A 23,837-nucleotide genomic window follows, 5' to 3' on the forward strand; every position below is an offset into this window, starting at 1 on the left:
TCTACAAGACAAGGCTGAGTTCTGCAAGCCTAGCAGGATTAGAGAATCCTAACTTAACATCATGATGTGGTGACGATTCATCGTGCCACAACATTGTGATGATAATGTTGCCACGTGGTTCTGTCATGTCTCAGTGTTGTGATGCATGGATTTGTCTCACTGGATATACTCTCAAGAGGCCCAAGAGATTTTTAGTTACTCCTAGCTAAAAGCCACTGATGTTGTGATGCAAATTTTGAGGGCCTCATCCAAAGCCCACTGACGTCAATGGGAGTCTTTCCAGTGACTTCAATGTGCTTGGGATCAGATTCTTAGAGTCCTCTGTAGGAAGTGAGTCAAACAAGCGTTACAATTCTGATACAGTTCAGCAATTCATGGTCTCACATGCAGCGTGGGCCAAATCCTGAAGTCCTTGCTCTGATGCCAATGGGCATTTGCCAGAGTAAAATCTGACCTTTGAGCCAACATCAAATTAGCCATTTGAAAAATATCTTAAATTAGCCAGCTCTTTGGTAAGCTAACTGGAACTTAGGGTTTGCTATACTGGAGTCACCATATAGATCAAATATTCCAATACCCTTGCCCTGGTACCTGATGCTCCGGAGGAAAGCAAACCCACTAACCTCACACTATACCCGATAGTAGTGCCATGCTATACATGGGGAAATGGGGAACGCCTTCCTGAAAACAGCGAGCAATCCCCTTGCACTGCATTGGATTCACCTTCCCAGTTATATCAGCGGTTGCTGTCTGAAATGATGTACGTGTACGGATGACCCCAAGTTCTGAGCAGCAACAACTGACTGACATGGGGGTTGGGGAAATAAAGGAGGTGGGAAAGGAGTTCTGCTTCTCGCTCACTGGGATCGTATCTCACAAAGCAATTTCAAGGCATGTGGATGCAACATAACCTTGGGTTGCCTCTCAATACAAAAACAACAAGGAGTCTGGTGGCACCTTAAAGACTAACAGATTTATTTGGGCATAAGCTTTCGTGAGTAAAAACCTCACTGAAAGTACTCTTTCACTCTATGCATCCGAAGAAGTGAGGTTTTTACTCACGAAAGCTTATGCCCAAATAAATCTGTTAGTCTTTAAGGTGCCACCAGACTCCTTGTTGTTTTTGTAGATACAGACTAACACGGCTACCCCCTGATACTTCTCAATACAAAGGAATAATTGGCCATTGCAGTCTATAACAAGGGCCTGTAACACTGACACGGAACTCTAAATTCACTCTGGCCAGTATTAAACCCTTATTAATGTAAGTCTGTAAGACTCAGTGCATCAGCTGGTTGGAGCATGTGTCTCTGTGTTACAACAACATCACTTTTAAATCTTATTCCCAGTATATCTGGGACCATAATCAACATCTCCAGCATTAAAAATATTTTTTTAATTCTCTCCCTTATTTAAAGAGTTTTGAGTATCTGATTAACTGTGGCAAAGGGCAAAACCAGTTAAAGTGCACTGTTTGAACTGTGTGCTTAGAAAGAAAGTCTCAATGTAAGTAACAATTGAAAATGGCTTTGTTTAAACTAAGCACCATGATCATTCTGGGATAGTGGGATACCAGCTTCCCTAATCTAAAGGGGGACTTGAGCTAGGTTTGAATTGCCGGTTCCATCACATTGGTCTGCTCACCCCACAAGATCTACACACGTTTCAGCACCTTGCCTGCTTATCATGATGGGACACAGCGAGCTGAAGAACAGAGCAATATGCACGTGCCCAATGGTGGTTAGCACGAGAGGTGGGCCTGACATGGGAAGTCCGGATGCAGAGATGAAGTCAAGACTTCTCCAAAGTTGAGGAAGGGGGACAAGCCGGGAGGCAGGTTGGATCCCAAGTTACATTCTGGGCCAGTTTTTAGTTAGAAATGAAATGAATCAATTGCACCACCAAATTCTTCATTCTTCAACTAATGAGAGCTGATTCAGACTGTTCAAAAGGCTTTACAAAACTTCACAGCAAGAGATAGGCTTTCAAGACTAACTCCAGTGGAAAAGATTTTTTTTTTTTAAAAGCTTCCTCTGAAGTGCTGGTAACCAGAAAATGAAGTGACCAGTCCGATTTCACTGTCCAAACCGAGCAGTGGAGGAAAGTCAACCAGCAGCAGAAACCGGGGAAAGCGGGCAGTTTCAAATGACTGCTGCTTTCATAATCCTAGTTCCTCTTTGTAACTCAAGGACATAACAGATCTGCCATCTCCCTCCCCCGCCTCTCAGCTCTGCAAGGTAGCGCAGCATTTCTGAGAGGGAACCCGGCTGTCTCTTTTCCTACCTTGACAAACTGAATATCTGAGAGTGCTTTCACTGAGTAGTCTGGGACGTACACCTGAAGGAAAGATGCATTCAACTGGTTGTTGCTGCTCCCCAACGTTGGTGTCACCGCTTCAATGCGATCACCTCTATTTAGAGAGTCCGAATGGTTCAAGCCACAAGGACGAGGGGGTGACTTGTTTTCAGCTGAAGAATAGGAAAGAAGAGAGAAAAACTTTTTAAATAAAGCAGGAAACGGTTAGTAACTGGTTCTCAAAGACATTTGTTAACCCATGATATAGCATGGACGACTGCACAGGTACTTAAGTCATTGAGTACAGCAAAATTACCATGAGAGTTAGGACATTTTAAATCCCGAGCTAATTCGTGACATCACTATAGCTAGGATAAGCTGTTAATGACTATGATCACACACAGTGCACAGTGCCTTTCCTCCAGGGACCTTGGAGCCATTACCAAGATTTACTTCATTACACCATTTAGTACATTTCACCTACATCACAGGGGTGGCCTCTAGTATATCACATCTGGTTGCTCCACAAGGTAGGGTGCATCCACCTTTAGAGGTTGAGGGAATGCTAAGTGACGTGGTTCTGAATGGGCCAAAGTGCGCTCTCTTTATTTCATTTGTTTCTGAAATATTTTCCCTGACACCTACCATGGCTCAGGGTTTGAAGGGATAACTTGGGCTGATGCAGTACAGAACCTCTGTCAGCCAGGTGACACAGTGGAACCAGCGAATTACTCTACTCTACAGAGAAACACCCGGATTCCGGAAAGGCCTTGGCATGCTTGCTCCCTGGGTATGGCAAAATCACGACTGATCAGCTACTTCTCTCACTAAAAAAAAGTGCTGAGCTTCACTGGCCCACTGAAGCATTGTAACCATCCCAGAAGGGTGCCCTGACCATAATTTACCTACTGGACAGTTGTTTTCAGTAGATCTGATGATCCCTTCTGGCTTTAAACTATGAAAATACTAAAATGCTGCTTTCCTTGTAAGATGATGTTCGCTTCCGTAAGTTTCCGCCAACTCAATGCCCTACATGGACGGGGGCCCCACAGGGTATGTCTACACAGCAACAACAACAAAAACCAACCCGCAGCAGTGAGTCTCAGAGGCCAGGTTAACTGACTTGGGCTCGCACGGCAAGGCTAAAAATAGCAGTGTAGATGTTCGGGCTGGAGCCCACACTCTGAAACCTGACGAGGGGGTTGTGTCTCGGAGCCCAGACCCAAACAACTACATTGCAATTTTTAGCCTTGCAGCATAAGCCCGAATCAGCTGACCCAGGCTCTGAAACTTGCTGCAGAGGGGTTTTTTGCTGTGAAGATGTGCCCACAGAAACGCATTTCAAAAGGCAACTTCCCAAGACTTTTAGCAGGTCTTCTTCCCTATCTGGATGCAAATCACAGAATCATAGACTATCAGGGTTGGAAGGGACTGTGTGCTGATCAAGATATAGATTATCTGCAGGATCAGTGGGGTTTTGGTCCCTACCAGACCCAAAGTTCATCAATTCCAAATCAAAGCTAAACCTGGCTTGTTCTGAAGAGCTCATTGGGTAGCCAGTGCACCGAGAGAGGTCTCACTTAGTTTATGCCGTTGTGGTGAAAGCCTTTTTGCATTGACTTAGCAACCAGCAGCATCTTGACAGCTAGAGCCTTTCTACAAAGGAGCCTTGATCTTACAGTGCTCTGGGCATAGTCTCCTTCACTTAGTCATAAAATTCTTAATGCCCTCCTTAGCGGGTGGACACAGATCTGCCTTGTCATGGGCAGCACAGCCCACTCTCTGCAAACCATGCCATCCTTGCAGGAGAATGAAATGTGCTTCTTCACTTCTTGCATTCTTTTACCTCTTTCTAAAGTCCTAGCATCTCAACTCCTCTTGGCTTACGATGGAATTGAAGTGACCCTCCATTTGCCAATTGCTTTTAAAATCCAGTGGCTACTTTACAGCTTTCATTTCAAAGCAGCAAGGAGGAAAATTAAGGTTTTGAGAAACAGGCAATTCTGTGCTGCAATTTCCATCAGTGGGGCAATCATTTTGGCCTCTAGAAGCAATGCCAAGCTTCGACTCAGAGGCCAGCAGTCTGATTTCTGTCAGCCCTCCATGTGGATACCCCCTTGTTGTCTTGGGAAACGACTATAAGACTACAATGGCTATTATCAGAAGCAACCCAACGTTACTAAGCATCTTTCTTCACAGAAAGTAGTCTGACCATATACCATCATTCTGTCAACAGACCAAATCAGTCAGCCTTTGCTTTCCTATACTGACGCACAAAATGCATATTTTGTGGCAAGAATAGCACCTCACTAGTTTTTTGAAAAAAGTTTTTTGTCTGAAGTAGCTTCAGCATCAGTGTGAATCTGACATGGACTCCTGAAATCCTCATTCATCAAGGGTAAGGATATTATTGGAAAAATATGGTGACTGAAGGGGGGGGGAAAGGGAATGGAAAGAGTGCATGTGCCAAAAACATGGAGTGGATGGAGGCAGAGGCCAGAACAAGAACAGCCAGCATGCAGGAGAGCACAAAAAGCAAGGGACAGAGAAAGTATGGGGGAAAGTGACGAAGAGAGGGCATGCAGGTGTGTATCTGCAGAGTTTTTTGGGGGTAGGGGAAGTGTGCATGAAGAAGTGAGGAAATAGAAAGCGCATGAGACAGAAAGAAACCAGACAGGTCCATGTTCTCTGAAGAACAGTGCATTCCCTGCCCCCGCACCCCCCTCCAAGCAGGTCAGCTCATATCTAGAAAGCTTGGGTCTTCCCAAATTCCTACAGAAAGGATCTAATGGCACAAAGCAGAAGTCAAACAGCGAGTTACACATTTGGGATTAACGCAATGGAACCTTTTTCAGAATGTCCCAATACCACAGCCGAGAATCCCGGTACAGTCACCTTTGTACCACATGTTCAGCAACACAACTGACAGTGAGCTGCATTGTCAGTTCCCATAGCACCCAGGGTTACCATATGATTTCATTTCAAATGGTATATTCTCCCCCCCTGTCACGGAGTATTGGGGGACTCAGGGCCCTGCACCCCCGGCTTCCTGCAATTCACCATGACTCTCAGCCAGCCAGTAAAGCAGAAGGTTTATTTGGATGACAGGAATACAGTCCAAGACAGGTCTTGCAGGCACAGACAACAGGGCCCCCCTCAGTTAGGTCCATCTGGGGGTCCCAGGCATCCCAGCCCCCCTTGGGAGGTCAGAGCAATCTCTGCCCCCCAGCTATCTCACCACCCAGCTTCCAAGACTCTGCCTTCAGCGACCCCTCCCACAGCCTTTGTTCAGTTTCCCGGGCCAAGGTGTCACCTGGCCTCCAACCCCTTCCTGGGTTCTCATGTTACACGCTCAGGTATTCGCCTTCGGGCAGACTCCCATCCCGCAATGCAGACTATCCTAGCCACACTCCCCTGTCAGCATTCACAGACCACAGTAAGAACAGTCCCAGTTCGTCACACACCCCCATTATTATTTTCCATTATTATTTTATTTCTTTCAGTTGGAAAAATCTAGGAAAAAATGTCTGGCATTTATATTGGAAATAGTTTGCAAGTGTGAGGGGTACATTTCATTTGTAAAATGGAAAAATAAAAAAAAAGATGATCTGGGCACAGAAGAATAATTGAGCAAAAAAGATAATCAAAGCTGCAGAGTTTCAAGAAAAAAAAATAAAGCCATCAAACAGTTTAATTAAAGAAAGATTAAACTTTTTTCCCTTCGATTTTAGCTGCTGGAATCTTTAACTGGGCATGAAAAAAATCCCCTGCAGGGCAATAACCTGTAGTTTGTTTGGAATGTGCGTAATACTAATTTCAGGACAGAGAGTAAAATATAGCAGAAAGTTAAAAAGAGAGAGGAAAAACCCAAGGAGTAGATGCCGCATAAACACCAAAAGCTCAGGAAATGGCCAATGAGAGCTCCTTTTGGTTTGCACATTAAAGTTTGGGGGAAAGGGGACGGTTTTGTTTTTTTAAGAACACACATATTGTCCTGTTCATGTTCCAGTCAGAGGTACACAGAGACAGTGGCATTAACACGAACAAGGTAACTTCATGGAAAACAAAATTTCAGCACGGCTCAGCCTCTGTTGAGGAACAGTCATGCCAGTACACTCTGCCATTTCCCTGGGTAACATTTTCATTTATCTCCTAACTAGAAAAGGCACCCATGGTGCTCACTATAGGTATGGTTGGCTTCCAATTTCCATTCTGGATTCCTCTCCTCCCAGTTTCCAATCGTTCACAAATGCCCCTAACAAGTTCTTTTTGGCCTGACACATTCCATACTTGGTCTCAACCCTCAAGTGAAATGTTTTGAGGAAGTTTAAGCAAAATTAGTTCAAGTTCAGTCATCTGAGTAATGCATGGTCTTAAAACAAACAAAAAACCCAATCCCCACATTTTTCTCATATCTCTCATTCACACATTACATGTATGAATAACTCAAATACCACCTTGCAGAACTATCAAATTTGGCTTTATTTATAAGTCTCCGTGGAAATCTGTGAAATAAATCAATTTTGAAGACAACAGAGTTTTTGAGCATGTGAAACAGGATATTCTGTGTATGAACAATATAATTTAAATTTTGTTTGGAGATAAGGTACCTCTTCCTCAGTTACATTTTATATTTTTGGCAGTTCAGCAGTATGCTTTCCTCCATTTTAACTCCATCTTCTGCAGAATTGAGACATTTTGTACATTTTTATATGAACCCAGGCTAGGGACCAGAATATTATCTTTAACAAAAAAAATCACCCTGATACTGCATCAGTATAGGAGTAAGAGAAGCAAGGACCTTTTCATTACCAAATACATTCTCTTTAAAAAGTTATTACTTTTTTCATTTTGATGCGTCTGCAAGTTTGCTACTAATTAGTCATAAATGAAAGTTTAGGATACTTACCTGTTAGGCATATCTCTTGGCTGAACTTCTCTCTAACAAGTAAAGGGGTCAGACAAATACAGACTGCAACTGGCTTTTTATTGGATCAGCGCAGACACAAGAATGATGAAAAAGAAGCATGCAGATTTACCTGGAGAACCTGCTGCTAATAATTCTGTTCTGCTGACAACAAAGGTACGAGACAGGGACAAGGGAACTAGAAGAGGGAGAGAAAAAGAGTGAGATCATGACTGGGAAGGGGACAGCTCTCCACACTTGCCAGGGGAAAGAGTTAATTCACACTCTTCGAAGAAACCAGAAGCACAAATCAATTGCAGAAAAGTAAAGGGGGAAAAAAAACTGATTAGGCAATTTGTAGAAATAATTAAAAATAAATCAGCAAAACTACATACATTCCACTTGGTAATCCTAAATGCCATTCAATACAGAGTTCTCAATTTACATTTCAAGACCCATTCATTTAAAAACAGTACACAAGGCAAAATCAGCAACCACTTTATCCCAAGAGATGAAGAATAAAAATGAAAACCCAGCAAGTCATCTTGGGGGAAGATCCAACCGGGGTAACTAAATACAGAAACAAAAACAGGATTGATTTCACCATTTTTCAAATTCTTTTTATCAGACCATCAAAAAAGAGCCTGCAATTTTCCAAGTCTAGCCATTTTAGGGTGAAGAACATAAGAACAGACCAATAATCCACCTAGCCCAGTATCCTGTCTTCCGACAGTGGCCAATGCCAGATCCTTCAGAGGGAATGAACAGAACAGGGAATCATCAAATAATCCATCCTCTGTCACCCAATCCCAGCTTCTGGCAAACAGAGGCTAGGAACACTTCAGAGCATGGTTTTGCATCCCTGCCCATCCTGGCTAATAGCCATTGATGGACCTATCCTCCAAGAACGCATCTAGTTCTTTTTTGAACCCCATTATAGTCTTGGACTTCACAACATCCTCTAGCAAAGAGTTCCACAGGTTGACTGTGCATTGTGTGAAGAAATATTTCCTTTCATTTGTTTTAAACCTGCTGCCTATTAATTTCATTTGGTGACCCCTAGCTCGTGTTATAAGGAGTAAATAACACTTCTTTATTTACTTTTTCCACGCCAGTCATGATTTTATAGTGACTTTAATAGTGATAATTTGCACTTATGTAGCACTTCTCATCTACAGTTCAAACTGGAATTTACAGACATTTAAACCTCAGCACTCTTGTATTGTCTTCACTTTCCAGAGGGGGAAAGAGAGGCATGAGGGCTGTTAGGGATTGGGAGTCTTACAGAGACCTCCTCTTGCACTGCAGTGCCTCTCTCTGGCTATTACCCAGAGTGCTGAGGGGAACAACTTCCAGACCTACATGGAGCAATCACAGTCATTTTATTTATAAGAGTTCATCCCGCCAAAGCAGGACTCTGGGTGCCGTAAGACATAAAATCTCATAATAAAATGTACTCTCTTAACATACGGAAAAATGCACCCACAAACTAACGGCTTTGCTACTGGAAAAGGGACTGTAGGACAAGTAATAAATACAGAGCCACTAGCGGTCAATTTAAAACAAACCCCAGATGTATGCATTTGGAGTTTGGTGGGAGGAAGACCAACATGCATTTCAGAGTAGGAGGGCCCACCCTGGGAAAGGTGCAATGACACAATCTATGGTGGAGTGGTGGGATCCCTAAAAAGACAGGTGACGTTTGAGTGCAAAAGCTGGACTGAAGGAAGGAAGAACCCAGAGCATGCCAGCAAAAAAAGAACACTAGGAAGTTCACACTAAATAATAGTGACAAAAGGAGTAGCTGTGAAAGATTTTCCAGTGTAGTATTGGTCAGGGCCGGTACAACCATTAGGCGAACTAGGCGGCCGCCTAGGGCACCTAGTGGTTGAGGGTGCCTAAAAGCCCGCTCAGGTGAGGAGGTGGAGTGGAGGTGAGCTAGGGTGGGCAGCCCGCAGTAACGGGGGGAGGGGCGCACAGGGGAACCACTCCCCACCCCAGATCACCTCTACTCTGCCTCCTCCGCTGAGCACACAGCCCCTGCTCTAATTCTCCTCCAATCATCACTACAAGTCTGGGAGGGGAGGAGAATTAGAGCAGCATCGGCATGCTCAGCGGAGGAGGCGGAGCGGAGGTGAGCTGGGGCGTGATCCCCGGGCAGGGTTAGCTGCTGAAGAGGGGGGGCTCCCCGGGCGGCGGACGGGGTTAGCTGCCGTGGAGGGGGGGCACCCCGGATGGGGTTAGCTGTGTGTGTGTGTGGGGGGGTAGCTGCTGCAGGGGGGCCGAGCTGGGTTAGCTGCCGCGGCGGGGGGAGGGGACAGCGGGCGGGGTTAGCTGGGTGCGGGGGTGGCACAAGGTGGAAGTTTCGCCTAGGGCACGAAACTTCCTTGCACCAGCCCTGGTGTTGGTGTATGTCAGATGAGAGTTGATGCTCTGGCATCCCCCAGACCCATCTGTATTGTAAGAGCTGAGCCTCAAAACTAAGGGAACAGGAAGGGTGTAAAACACACATACACACACTGGACTGTTTCTAGAGAACAGACAAAACTCTTCCAAGGATCTGTGCTTTAGCAAATCTGCTGTTCAAAAACCTACAGGGTGGCAGTAAGATCTATTTAACTTCAGCACACGTAATCAAGGAACAATTGCTCCCTACTTTGAATGTGAAATTGCTAACATATATTCAGAAAAATGTCAGCTAAATGGCAACATAGATTACTGCTTACATCACAAATGTCCCAGAGAATTGCTTTTGTCTCTGGAATTTACTCTAACCATCCACTCTTACAAGGAAATGATAGCAGCTTATTTATATATAAAAAGCAACAAAGAGTCCTGTGGCACCTTAAAGACTAACAGTTGTATTGGAGCATAAGCTTTCATGGGTGAATACCCACTTCGTCAGACACATGTGGGTATTCACCCACGAAAGCTTATGCTCCAATACATCTGTTAGTCTTTAAGGTGCCACAGGACTCTTCGTTGCTTTTTACAGATCCAGACTAACACGGCTACCCCTGATACTTATTTATATATAGTACTTTTCATCCTAAAGGCTCTCAAAGCCATTTAACAATATATACTGAGATCATTAACCCACTTTTGAATTGCAGCTACTTCTTGGGTGGAACATGGAAAGCATTCTGCTCCTGTAACACCAGAAACAAATTTCTGGGTCAGTGAAGAAAAACTTCTCCTTTTGAAGCCATTCAAGAAATTTTAGGTTGGCAGAATGTAACTGCTAGACTAACCCACCAATATTTGTGAAAAGTGTTGTGCGATTTTTAATTACTTCAGCTGATCAGAATCTTGGTTTTTGGTCTCTAGCTGAAAGGCAGCATTTCCAGCAATAAAATACGTCCCCGGGCGGGGGCAGTGGGTCAATACTGTCTAAGATGGACAGGTACCACCCACTGAATCACTAACATCACTTTCTGCAGCACTTGAGATTTCTGGAGGTCTCCCATTAGACACTGAGCCAGCCCAGCCTGGTTTAACTTTGGAGATGTGACAGAATCACAAGGTGGTACGGCTGTAAGACAGCAGCACACTTATAGAGACAACTGAAGTGTTATCTTTACTTCTTGTAATCAGGGTTAGCCCACAGTGAATGTCTAATACATGCTTATGTGATGGAGGTGGCTTGACAGGGTACCTGGCTCACAAGATTATGGTTTTTATAATGAGGATTCACCTGGGTCCCAACTAGCTTTTCTCATTGCAGTTACCTATATTTTTCTTACATATATTTTAAAGAAGATACATTTCTGTGCAAGTTGGTTGTATGGACTGATTTTCAGCATCTTTGCATAATGGGAAAATCTCTCTTCCTCATTCCAGTAGAACTGATAATTCTCAGGCTTGTTTCAGAAACTTCAGACTTGTCTACAAGAGGAGTTATTGCTTCGCAAAGGAGGATGCCAATCTACAGTGCACCAGCTTGCCACGCAGTATCGCCCCATGTGGACACTGCTATACTTGGGGGCTTTCAGTACTCTGTAGCAGCGGCCTCACGGGATGTTACTGCGCGGCAAGCTGGCGTGCTGTAGATTTGCACCTGGGCTTGCTGCACAGTAACTTGCCATGTAGACAAGCCCTAGGATTATTAAGATGTATCATTATTGTTTCCTGATAAGAGTCATTTTCATTTGACAGCACCATATGTCTTTCTAGTCCTTAGTATTACTTATCCTGTTCCTTCAGTCCCTATTATGCTGCTATTAAAAACAAACAAACAAAAAAACCCAAACCCAACGGTCCCTGTAGTCAAACAGAAAAACAGATAATTAACTAGCAGACTTCTTGTCTGCTCACAGCCTGCAATCTGGCAAACTTGTGACAACTGGTCAGATTTCGTGAGTTAATACCACAACCAGTATCAACCACACCCAGGTGTGAAACACCAGGCAGCTAGTTACATTGGCAGGATGCTACCATGTATTGTGGATGCCAGCTGCATCAAACACCACAGGGGTCTCTCCTACACAGCTCACTCCATCCACATTAACAGTGAGAGGCATGCTTGGGCATGAAAGAATTTCAAAAGCGGAAGGTAAGAGAACATACCTGGCGATGCTGTGAGGGCCATCACCCCATAATAGGAAAAAGCACCAGCTTCAAACTTCATTCCCTCTTTCCCAGCCTCCACTTCCACTTTCCCCTGTTGAGGAAAAGGAGAAAGCCATAATTAAAAGGGGCCTCAAGTATCCCAAAGATCCAGAGACCTTAGAACAGACTTGTACCCTGAAAGCCGCAGCCTTGCCCAAAGCGGCAATTTAGGGTTAATTCCTGCCTTCCGCTGAAGTCCGTAAAAATGCACAGACAAGGGTAGAACTTACATCTCAAATCAGTCCCAAAACTTTCCAGCCTCATATCTGCTCCAGCTAACTTAACTCACCACTGCAAAGAAATACAGTAGCTTCTCAATGGTACTACTTTTTTCCACTGCCAAAGAATGTTTGTGCACCACTAAGCCATTTACTTCGAACTGAAGGGAAGGAGTGGTCTCCAAGTCTGAGAAAGCCCATACTACATATGGTTTGTCCATCAAGACAGATCTACTCATTTCAGGTAACTGCCCAAATTCACACAAGGCCTTTCCAAATACAAACACAGGAAATCTCAACTGGGAATGGGAGTAAGCGCAACATATTTTGGGAGGGTGAAGTTAAGGTTGTATGCTTTCCCCCACAGAAAAGAAATCCATAATTCCTGAAGGAGTCCTGAGTCCCCTTTCTCAAGGTTCTTTTGGGTTAGTTGGTTTCCAACGGTTTTACAAATTCCACATCCCTTACTATTTGATACTGACATTTATACAGGATCTTATCAAAGGATCCCAAAACACTTTACAAACTATGCACAAGTACACCACCACAGAAATGCAGCACATAACCCTCTATACCCATGAGCCTAATACAGAAAAAGAACAGAAGTATCTCTTCTAGAAATGTATTTTTAATGTTCAAAGTATAAAATTAGAAGCTTCAGTAACTACCTAGTGGGACCCTATTTTCAACTCCATTCCCAGTGCAGTGCATCACTAGTGGATTTTGGGACAAGGGAAGAAGAAATCTGATTCCATATCAAGCTGAAACTATATTTTGTGGGAGGAAGGAAGGGTAAACAGAATTTAATTAATTATTTGCAGTATTCTCAGTCTCTGCTGGGCTGGAGAGAAGGAACAGACTGGGTCCTCCCACATATAATGGATAAATATGCCATTGAATGGATAGCCAGGTCAAACTGAGGCTAAAATTTAGGTTTTGTAAAAACACGCTTACACTAAACCTAAGACATGTTTCCAAGTGGGTTTTTTTTTCAGTTCAATTAAAAACCATTTAAAAATAATCAGCCTTGCCCATCGGTATTTTCAATCAAACGATGCAGCAGTGTGCTAGTGCAGTAAAGTGCAATCAAATTATCTAGTCTAATTGTCCAAGATGAGTAGTGCAAAAGGGAATCCGACAGCATAAACGGGTCAGAAGTACGTTTGAGCTTTATAATTATTTCAAAAACATACTGTTCGTAATTTGTTAAAAATACAGTGTTCAGCCTCGTAGACTCAATTGAGTAATTACTGGCGATTATTCATCACACAGGCATAGACTCCAACCCTGAAATTAGATGTATGCAGGTCGAATCCTCACTTGGCAGTCCCTTTGAAGTTAATGGTTGAACAGTTTTGAGCTGGCAGTTAGCTGTAAAAATGGGCCCTCAATTCTGCGACCTAGTTATTTCATTAGTTACACACACCAAAAATGTCACCCTTGCCAAATCTGGGCCACACAACAAGAGTGCAGCATGCCGAGCAGTTTGCTAGCTGAGAATCAGGCAGCAAAATTCCACAGGCATGATACTAGAAGTGTCCTGCCACACTTGACAGGTCTGTGTTGGCATTTCCCCCAAGGTTGTTTAATGACACAACATGAATTTGGGGGGGGGGGGGGGGGGGGGGTTACAAATTGCCACATAATGTATTGGTGCGGAAGAGATGAGCCTATCCAGTGGAAATAAATTACATTTCAGAAATCAGTAATTGACTATTTGAGATTAAATTAAATTAATTTACAGAACTGTACATTTGCTATGTGAAGAGTATTAATATACCTTGGGACATCCAGATCAGAGACTGACCATACTGCAAACCAAAGGGAAGTACTTACTATCTGCTGATACTTGTTCTGGTAGAACCAAACCTTAGTACCACTTTTACAGCATGTGTCTTTTTATACACTCACTTTCAGATGTGACATAGGCATGTAGAAAAGTTTCTTCTAAAAATAGCATGTTAGTTTTACTAATCATATGCTTGCTTATTACAAGATGGTTTGTTTGTCTTAATGTGTGCTCTTTATTATGCTCATGCAATACTGCATCCTACAGCACTTGATCTATTATCTTGCCTCCAGTGTATTTCAAGCTGCAGGGATCCACTGCAGAAGTGTGGGAGTTTACAGAGCTGCCAATTCCTCATGGAAAGCAATCCATATTAACAAAGCTCAACTGGATACACAGCACCACATTTTTGTTTCTCCTTTCGTTCTTTATTACTAAGATCATGGAAAAATAAAGACATCTTTATGTTTAATGCCACGTAAGAGTCTACAACCCTGGTTTACAGCATAAGTTATATTACTATAATATTGTTTTGAAAGCTATTTTGTAAACACAACTGAACCCAGTCTACTCTGAGATTTGAGTTTCAATCTCAGTGTAGACAAGTATTCCTATGCTCCTGCTGCTTATTTCCTGAGGAGTAAAGCTCAGGAGATGAACGCTGAAGAAATTAATGAGAAAATATACTTCCTAATCTCAAAGACAAAAGAGCATTTCCTCATCCTTGGCCTGTAATCTCATTTGATCACACAAGTTAAGCAGGATCAAGCCAGGGTTACTGCTTCTTGGATGGAGAACCTCCAGGAAAACCCACAGTGCTGGAGAAAGCGATGTTGGCAATTCAGTAGGTGGCGCTCTTCCCTAAATTAATACTAAACAATTGTGCCATGATACTAGAGGTGCAGACTTTCAAACATAAAAAATGAGTTTTTGATCAGCTATCACACATCCCATGGCACTTTTTGCAAGAAAAAACAATGCATTAGCTAGAGTGTCCTGGCCAAATGTCAATTCCAGTCATTACATTTTGCCTACCAATGTTTTCCCGACTGTTTCAACTGGACATAAAATTCTTTGTTGCCTGCCCAAATAATACTGGCTGCACTTTTGTTGCAATTTTCAACAGATGATCCTTTTTGAGAAGTAGGGGCCTATTATCCACACTGTACAGAGGTTAAAATTGAGGCTGTGAGCAGTTGAACAAGTTGCTCAAAGTTAGCAACCTAGCAAGGGAGTCAGGAAGAGAGCCCTGGTGTCCTGGCTCCATACCTTAAGAAGAAGGCTAATATAACTTTAAATAAAGTTTAGATCTGGAAGGGAAGGAGTAAGGAGACAGATATCATGATTCACGTATATCTAGTCATGTGCCTAACCTGTAAAATGAGAATGAAGTAGTCGACAGGCTTGTTTCTCTGGTAGAGGTAGTATTCTGGGGCTTTCTTGTTCTTCTCATCGTATTTCAGCTCCTGGATGACATTAGGATGTTTTAGCAGCCTTAGGAGGATCTTCTCTGACATCTGGGATGGGCCAAATGCTTCTACTTCTATAAACACAAGACACAACTTGGCATTATACCTCACATGCATGAGAATGAATTGGCATTAGTTGTTAAGAAACATGGAAACAGAAGCATATGGTATAGAATTGGAGTTTTCCTGTCTTTTGAGCCTCTTAGGGTACATCTACACAGGGATAAAAGACCCACGGCACGATCGCAGCTGACTCAGGTCAGCTGACTCGGGCGTAGGCTTCGGGGCTAAAAATTGCTGTGTAGACGGGCCACCCTCAGCCCGAGCCCAAACATCTACACGGCAATTTTTCAGCCTGGAGCCAGAGCCCGAGTCAGCTGACCTGGGCCAGCCAAAGGTTTTTTATCCCTGTGTATACATACCCCGTGGCAGATTTTCAAGGAGAAACAATACTCCAGTTCCCAGATATTACAAATGTATTTGCCCTCCTTGAGTTAATAACATACGTTTCAGATGACTGAGAATGATCTTCCCAACATGAAGGGAAAAGGAATTTGCCCATCTGAGAGCTCAGAAAGCCATAGTTATTTGGGCTTGCTCGTGGAATGGGAAGGGAATGGGTTTACAATTGGGGTCCAAAGGACCTTTCAGTTTCATTTTGAAATGATGTTATAGTGGATTCATTATTTATTGCATTTGTTTCTAAAGGTCTCTGATTGTTCATAGACCTAGAAAATTGCTATAGATAGGCCCACTGTGTAAACCCAAAGAAGAAATAAAGGAAAGGTGTCACAGCCCACATGGGGACAACGGCTCAAAGTGAGAGGCAGAGTGCAGGCAAATTCACACCAGTGGGATTAATGCATAGCACACAGAACACACCTTATAACCTCTTGCTCTTACTGTTCAACCTTCCCAAGGAGAGCTATCTGAAGTGGAAAAAACCCAGCTTTTTGTGGAGCGGATTTAGGCCAGGGACACTCAAGAAGTAGACATGCAAAATGCCAAATACTTGCTAACGCTGGTTTCAGAACAGGACTTTGGAGACACTGGACTGTCTGCAGATCCTGGTCTGCATTTAGAACAGTCCAACCAAACTGTAATGTCTGACTTAGTTAGCAATGCTTTCACAGCCAGACTTCGATTTACATTATAAAATCATTTTACATTTCCTAGACAAGCACAGAAACAGCACCCGCAGATTAAGTCAATAAAAATCTGTCAAGACGGTGTTTGGGAACTCCCATCGAACTTCGTGCACATAAATGAACGAAGTGTTATTTGTTATTAAAGCCGCGTTTTCCTGTTGAACTGTTTCCTTTCACTGGAAGTAGCAATGGTGAAAGGTGCTGATTGAAAGGCTTGTACATGGAAAGCCATTGCCTACACACCAAACAGGTATAGCGTGAGCAGTAACAGGTCAAGCTTCACACACGCTGCTGCTAATGGGTCTTATCTCTGATGCAGAGAGACCAACTCTATGATGAAAAGAGAATCCAGTCGCTGTTGCCTACGCAATCCATGGGCTCTCTGCAAAGACTGCCCAGAGGGGGACCAATCATCATGGTGATTTGGGAATGTAGACATCTGCCCACTGAAAACTGGACTGAAGCCACCAACTCATGCCCCACAGGCCAACAAGAAATCCATTTTAAAAATACAATCTCACAACCTGTTCAATTTGCATTTAATTTGCAAAGAGAAGTTTTCATTTGGAGTCAAAGCCCCATGGAACAGGTTACACTTTCCCCCTGAAGTCCAGGATCTCTTCCCAGATGACCACCAAAGGGGAATTACAGTTAGCAGTCCAGTGAACTGGCCAGTTGGCACAGCGTCCTTATTAGTTTGTTCCCTGAACTCTCCCTAATGGGGTGTACTTGCTAGTCATTAACCTGGCTGACTCTACACATGCAGTGTGGCACTTGCATTCAACCTTACCTTTCAGACCAATTTAAAGTTACTGGTCCACCCCTGGTAAATGTCTCAGAGGGTTCATGCCGACACTGAACACAGGAGAGGAGAGAATTTAAAAAGAAAACACAAAATACACAAAAGTGGCATTATTTGTCACCCCATTGTCCAGCCTCCCTCCCTGCCAGCACTGCCCACTGGCCTCGCCAGCCTCCACTGACAATCTAGCTCTCAGGCACTTGTGTGATTGCAAGCTGCGATAAGCCGTACTTGCCTGTTGCCAGGAAACGGTGCATTGCCAGGAGGAGCTGTGGTGATATTTTAACCTTCATCTCACTGTCTGTCTGTTTGAAGGCAGAGAAGTCCTGCTTCCTGTCCCGATGGGCTACTTTCTTTTTCGTCTTGTTATCAGCTGGGGAAGGGAGGATGGGAAAAGGAAGGGAGCAAAATCTGTTAGAACAGGATCTAATATGAACTGCACTGAATGTAGTTATCTGACGCCTTGTCTACACTACAGGGAAAAGTTGATCTAAGCTATGCAATTTGAGTTACGCAAATAGTGTAACTCAAGGTTGACATAGCTTAGATCTACTTACCGCGGGGTCCACACTATGCGACGTCAACGGGAGACGCTCTCCCGTCGACTTCCCTTACTCTTTTCAATCTGGTGGAGTGCAGGAGTTGATGGGAGAGCTATCTGCGGTTGATTTAGTGGGGCTTCACCAGACCCACTAAATTGACCGCCGATGCATTGATCGCCGTGCGTCTATCCCCAGGTAAGTGTACACAAGCCCTAAGACCATCCAAACTGCAACAGACATGTAGAATAACAAACAGGACAGAGAGACCTCCCTACAATATACTCAAAGCCGATTATATGAGTGATAAAACGTTAACTGTACTATATAGCTCATCTTGCATTTGCTCCACAGGTGTGGTCTCAGGCAGCAGCCCAAAATCTCACTGATTTCAATGGGATGAAGTAGTCTGCCTGTGGAATTTGGACTGGAGGACCATGGCCTTGTTATACCTATTGGAAAGTCTTGTTCTCGACAGTTTTACTAATGATAAACAAACAAATCATTTCAGTATCTGCAGCAGTCACTTTGTTCTCCTATGCACATTATAGGAATACCTTGCAAATATTCGGGTTATTTACCCGCAGACTGAGCTATTTAATGTAACTGATAAGCATTAAAGAGCCATGGTATACTACCCCCTGATGGTACAGATCATTATAGCTATTTTCTACGTATTCTAAAACATTTCACACACACTATGTTAAAAGGTTGTGAAGTCAAGCACTCAAAAGTTAGTCTTAATTCTAGTATTTCCTATCTGTGCAACTTTCATTTGGCCTCCCTGTCCATATGCATTATGGTACAGTCTTTAGTTACACAATCACATCCATTCTCGGGCTTCTCATCTGGCAGTCTCCTCCTCGGCCAGCCAGTTCTAGTTCTTCCCTTCCAAGTTCCTTATCTGATTTGTTTCTTCCTCTTACCCTGGCCTCCAGTCTTAACCCCCCTCTCACACTGCTGGGGTCCCAACTGCTCCCAGTCCCAATCTCCCTCTTCTGACTCCTTATCCCACTCTTTGCCCAGCCAATGCCAGTTCTACCCCTATACCCCGGCTCCTCGCCAGATCTCCCTCTCCCCCCAACCCCACTGGTTCTCAGGCCCAGTCTCTGCCAACCTACTGGTTCCAAGAACCCACACCTCATTTCCTCCCAGCTACCGTCCCCTTGCCCAGTCATTTCCTGTCCTTCCCCCACCGTGCTTCCAGAGCCACTCTCCCTTTCTCCCAACCCCCTGGGAGTCTCCAGTCTCAGGCTATGTCTACACTACCGCGGTAAGTCAACCTACGGTACGCAACTCCAGCTACGTGAATAACGTAGCTGGAGTCAACGTACCTTAGGTTGAGTTACCACAGGGTCCACACCGTGGAGGGTCGATGGAAGAAACTCTCCCGTCGACTTACTTTACTCTTCTCGTCGGGGGTAGAGTACAGGGGTCGACTGGAGAGCAATCTGCTGTCGATTTGATGGGTCTTCACTAGACCCGCTAAATCGACCGCCGGTGGATTGATCTCAGAATCTCAATCCCAGCTGTAGTGTAGACCTGCTATCAGTTCCTTCTCCCACAGTGGCTCCTTTTTCCATTCTACATTCCTCCCCCGAGTCCACCTCTTGTTCCCGGAGCATTTGAAACCGATGTTTCCTTCTCAACACTGCATAGGCTTCTCCATGCTAGCAGGCCTCACTGAGAGCACAGCAGAGAGACTCCCTGCTCTCAGTTCAGGTGCCCTGACCTGGTACAGTGGCAGCAGCCCAGAACTGCAAATGCCCCAGGCTGAAGCATGACCAAAGCAGACAGAATCTTTGGGAGTCTACTGAGAGTGTGGAGACTGCGATTTTTCAAAGGCTTACAACTTAGCCACATTTGGGCAGATTTTCATGGGGATGGCAAAAAGCACATCCCTCACACAAAGCCCACCCCTACTGGCAAATTTCATGTAATTGTCCCAAAGCATGGGGGCACTAGAGTGTTTCAAACAAGAAGCTGATAGAAATTTTTAATATGGGTAAAATGAGTTTTTGCCTAGCCTTGTTCTTGGAAATTGCTAAACCATCTTGATTGAAAAAATGAGCCTGATACAGAGACCCAGCAAGGAAAATTTCAACCCAGTTATAAGTAATTGAAACCAGATGGACGATGGGAAGCGTCAGATAACCTTAATTGTAGGCAATGCCATGAGTCTTGCCTACAAAACTACATACACAGAGTGGATGTTTCCCATACAAGAAGCTTGACTAGAGTTCAGGTTGCACAAGGGTTCATTTCTACCCCTTTACAACATAATCACTAAACACTAAGGAAACTAGCAGTTAAGGCAACATTAACATCAAACCCCACAAAATTCATATGCTTTACCTCCTACTCACAGTTCATATACCATGCACAAACCACTTGTACTTTCCATCATTACGTTGATTTGGAGTGAATACTTCAATACTAAATAATATAAATACAAAATATTGGTAGAATGGATTCTAGTGCTTCAGAATGAACCAACAGGTCCCCTGGATGCTTTGCATTCATTTACAGCAGATGGTTTTGGATGGCCACAGCATCTAGGAGTCCAGGAGAGTTCTCTCCTATTTGTATTATACTGCATAAACTTTCAATAGTTAAACTTTCCAAGGAATAACAATTTCACATGGACTTATGTTCATCAGATCTATTTTATCAGCCTACAAAGACCATGAAATACAGGGCCTAATTTTCTGGCCCCTTTCATAGCATTAATACACTCAACCCCTTTTTCTTTTCAGTATTAAATATAGAATAAATCAAATTATTTATTTTAATAAAAAAGCAAAAGAGTTATACCAAAAAGCATACACAGTACCTCCCACCTCTGGGAGCACCCCACTATCCTCAAAGAGGCAGGTACAATACACCAAAGGGAGGATGTTTTTGCAGGGTAAATGAAATCATAAGATCCTACTGTAAAGAATTAAGCCACAGTCCTATTGAATGGACAATTGGAAGGGTTGACAGTAATGAAGAGTTCCATCACATATGGTGTCAGAATTCTAGATGTATTATAACACCACTCTTATATTGGTGCTTTTCATCAGTAGGTCTCAAAGCACTTTACAAAGGAGATCAGTACCATTATCCCCATTTTACAAGATGGAGAAACTGAGGCACAAAGCGGGGGGAGGGGAGGGAGGAGGAAGGCACATGACGTGCACAAGGCCACCCATCAAGCGAGAGCCAGAAATAGAACCCAGGTCTCCTAAGTCCCAGTCCAAAGCTCTATCCATTAGGCCACACTGCCACCTTATAAAATACACTTAAGGTAAGAATATTATGTCTTTAAGGATTGTCATACAGGAACTTCTGGACACCTGAATACTGGTAAGATACTGACAAACTGAAAGTGGTTCAGAGAATAAGTTACTATTAGGAAACTGGAGAGATGGACTAAGGAAAGATTCACCTAATATTTACAGAAGGGGAAAGAAACAATGAAACAAAGGAAATCTGATTAGCATAGGGGTATTTAAAATGATTATGTGTATTGCAATCGTGCTTATAGGCCGCAACATGCTTAGCCCCACACAAACACACAGTAAGAGACAGAGCCTGCCCCCAACCAAGGTAAAGAACAGTTAAGACAGATAAAGGACGGGAGAAAAGAAGTACTGTATTTGTAACCCAGTTGTACAGGTTGGAAGTGGGCAGAGGGAGAGATTAGGTAACTGGCCTACAGTGAGATAGGAAGTCTGATGGAGCTGAGAAGGGACCCCAGATTTCGGGGGTCTCAGTCTAGGGCTCTAACAATGACACCTTCCCTTCTTCTCAAAATATATTAACATTAAGGAGGGAAAGGAATTGTATTAAGTGGTGCAAGGAGAAATAATTAGGGGCTGAGTAATCACAGTGCTCTTAAGGAAAGGAAGTCCCTCATCACTACTGTGTCCCTACCAATTCACTGGCAGTGACCAACTCTAAAGAGAAATCATCCAACTTTCCTCTACCAAAGAATGGGAGTGGTACTGAGAACTCTCAAGGGTGACATGGATATTAATCAAGGAGAATCATGGAGATCTTGAGAGGTGCAATAAGGACACAGAATAGGATTGTTTGAGGTGGGGAAATGATAACTGAACAAAACTGAAGTTTTGCTCACATAAACTGTTGGGATTGAAGGATTCTACAAAAAAGTTGTCCTGTTTCAGCTAGAGTCTTGCATAGAGGGGGCCATATTGCAGAAATGACAATGACGACAGCCAGCATGTGGACTTGTGTGGAAATTTGACCTTCTAGATCTTAAGTAAAACAAATTAGCTAGACCAAGAATAGAGGTTGGAAGAATTCTCTTTGATGTTTAAAGAAAAAGCACAAAATACTTCTACTCACTGTACAAATCAGTTTCATCTAGAATCTCAGACTTGATGATTTCTTCAATCACATCTTCTAACGTGACAATCCCCAGGACTTCATAAAAAGGATCTCCTTCCCCTTCATTGTTGACTCGCTGTACTATTGCCAGATGAGATTTGCCTGCAGGGAGACAGATTAACAATTATGACTTTAGACTCAGAGATTAGAAATGGAATTATCAGCAAAGGATAAAAATAGAGACTCATAAAAAACTGTTTCACACTTTCTAGAACAGAGCAACCATAGTCCAATAGATACTTCAAGGGATACTGTCAGCTAAAAGAAAAAATAAATCCGATTTCCATATGAAAATGCTGTTCCTGTTGCTATCACAAGTTGCATCTAAGATTACCAGAGCTGAACAGTTAGACATATTGAACATTCCTCCCAGTTTGTTTACCTGTGCATTTGTCAGCACTTGGTGTTAAGTCCATTTCATTGTTTTGTTGATGGTCAGCTATACTTCCTGTCTTGTACACCAGCACCAGGACACCACACCCCTGCCCTGCTTTGCACAGAGCTCCCATACATGCATTTCCTCACACTCTAACATTAGCAACAAAACTGAAATTGAAGTAGCAGCAAGCAGGCGTGTGCAAAGGGCAGATGTGGGGGAGGAGAGGTAGGTCCGATTGTGTTTGGTGGTGGTGGTCTGTCTCTGCCTTCTCCTCCGCCCACCACCAAACAAGAGATGGGCAGGCAAGTAGACAAGCCCATAACATTACAATTTTTTTTAAAATGTAAGGCATACTGTTTAAAGGGAGTTCTTTCAGAAAATGGAGTATTTTGAAATTAGTCCATAAAAAAATTCAGGTTGCCCTCAAAGTACGGTTAATTACAGTGAAGAGGATAAAGCTGAAATGTGACATGCTAGTGGCAATGAAGCTCCCTCCAATGTCATTTCTGTGCTTATTACAGAGTGCACTAACAACTCTTAAAATCTTCTCTGCCACCTTCTGTATCGTTTTGTTTCACAGAACATGATAATGCCATGGACTAAGAATGAAAGCAGCATATTTGGTAGCCAATTTCTATAGCCATCATTGAAACTCACTTAATTGCAAAGCTATGTAGAAAAGTGCCTCAAACGCTAGGATCAAAGAGTTTGCCAAGACACAACCAACCAACTAGACCAGAGCTAAACGCTGAAGCACAGGTAGAACGGTCTCAATGTACATAGTCTATTGTCAACTGGGCAATATTATGTTGCATCCCCTTTGTTGGTCTCTAGCCTGGCATCTAAGGCACCCACTCTGCGATCCATGGAACATAACCAAAATAGTCCAACGTTTGTTTCCTTTGCTCAGACCCCTTTATAGGCAATAATGTCTGGATGTATGAAGATGTGGATTATTAGACTAACAGGCATTCAAACTATTCCAACCCAGGCTCGCTCATGCTCAAAGAATGAAAATATCTTGAACAAATTAGACCAGGGAGGAAAACTTATCAACGACTGATATAAACATTGCATCAGGTCAAGTCAATTCACTTCGGTAAGATTTTCACATCTGCTTTCCCAGGGACCCAACATAAGCAGTTAAAAACAAATTCTTGGTGAATGCTGTCTGTCGAAAGTTAAATTCTTTTGCTATTCCCAGCTTGTAATCATTTAAAAGGAATTTTCCAAAGCAAGGTCTAATATTAGACTCAAAATGAAGTTTCCATTCCACTTAGGCGATATTC

The 23,837-nt window shown here is 43.3% G+C and overlaps 1 protein-coding gene across 1 annotated transcript in view; it reads right to left on the minus strand.

The window, feature by feature from the left end:
* The window catches only part of CNNM2 (cyclin and CBS domain divalent metal cation transport mediator 2), a 169,351-nt gene that overhangs the window by 8,905 nt on the left and 136,609 nt on the right, over positions 1-23,837 (minus strand). The window contains exons 2-7 of the mRNA XM_005303486.4: positions 22,128-22,271; positions 17,471-17,608; positions 15,190-15,359; positions 11,768-11,861; positions 7,335-7,400; positions 2,284-2,468 (exon numbers count right to left, since the gene is read on the minus strand). Of these exons, the coding sequence (XP_005303543.3) occupies positions 2,284-2,468; positions 7,335-7,400; positions 11,768-11,861; positions 15,190-15,359; positions 17,471-17,608; positions 22,128-22,271 (797 nt within the window). The remainder of the gene's footprint in view (positions 1-2,283; positions 2,469-7,334; positions 7,401-11,767; positions 11,862-15,189; positions 15,360-17,470; positions 17,609-22,127; positions 22,272-23,837) is intronic.

Source organism: Chrysemys picta, chromosome 7 (genome assembly GCF_011386835.1).
Source record: "Chrysemys picta bellii isolate R12L10 chromosome 7, ASM1138683v2, whole genome shotgun sequence".
Lineage (NCBI taxonomy): Eukaryota > Metazoa > Chordata > Testudines > Emydidae > Chrysemys > Chrysemys picta.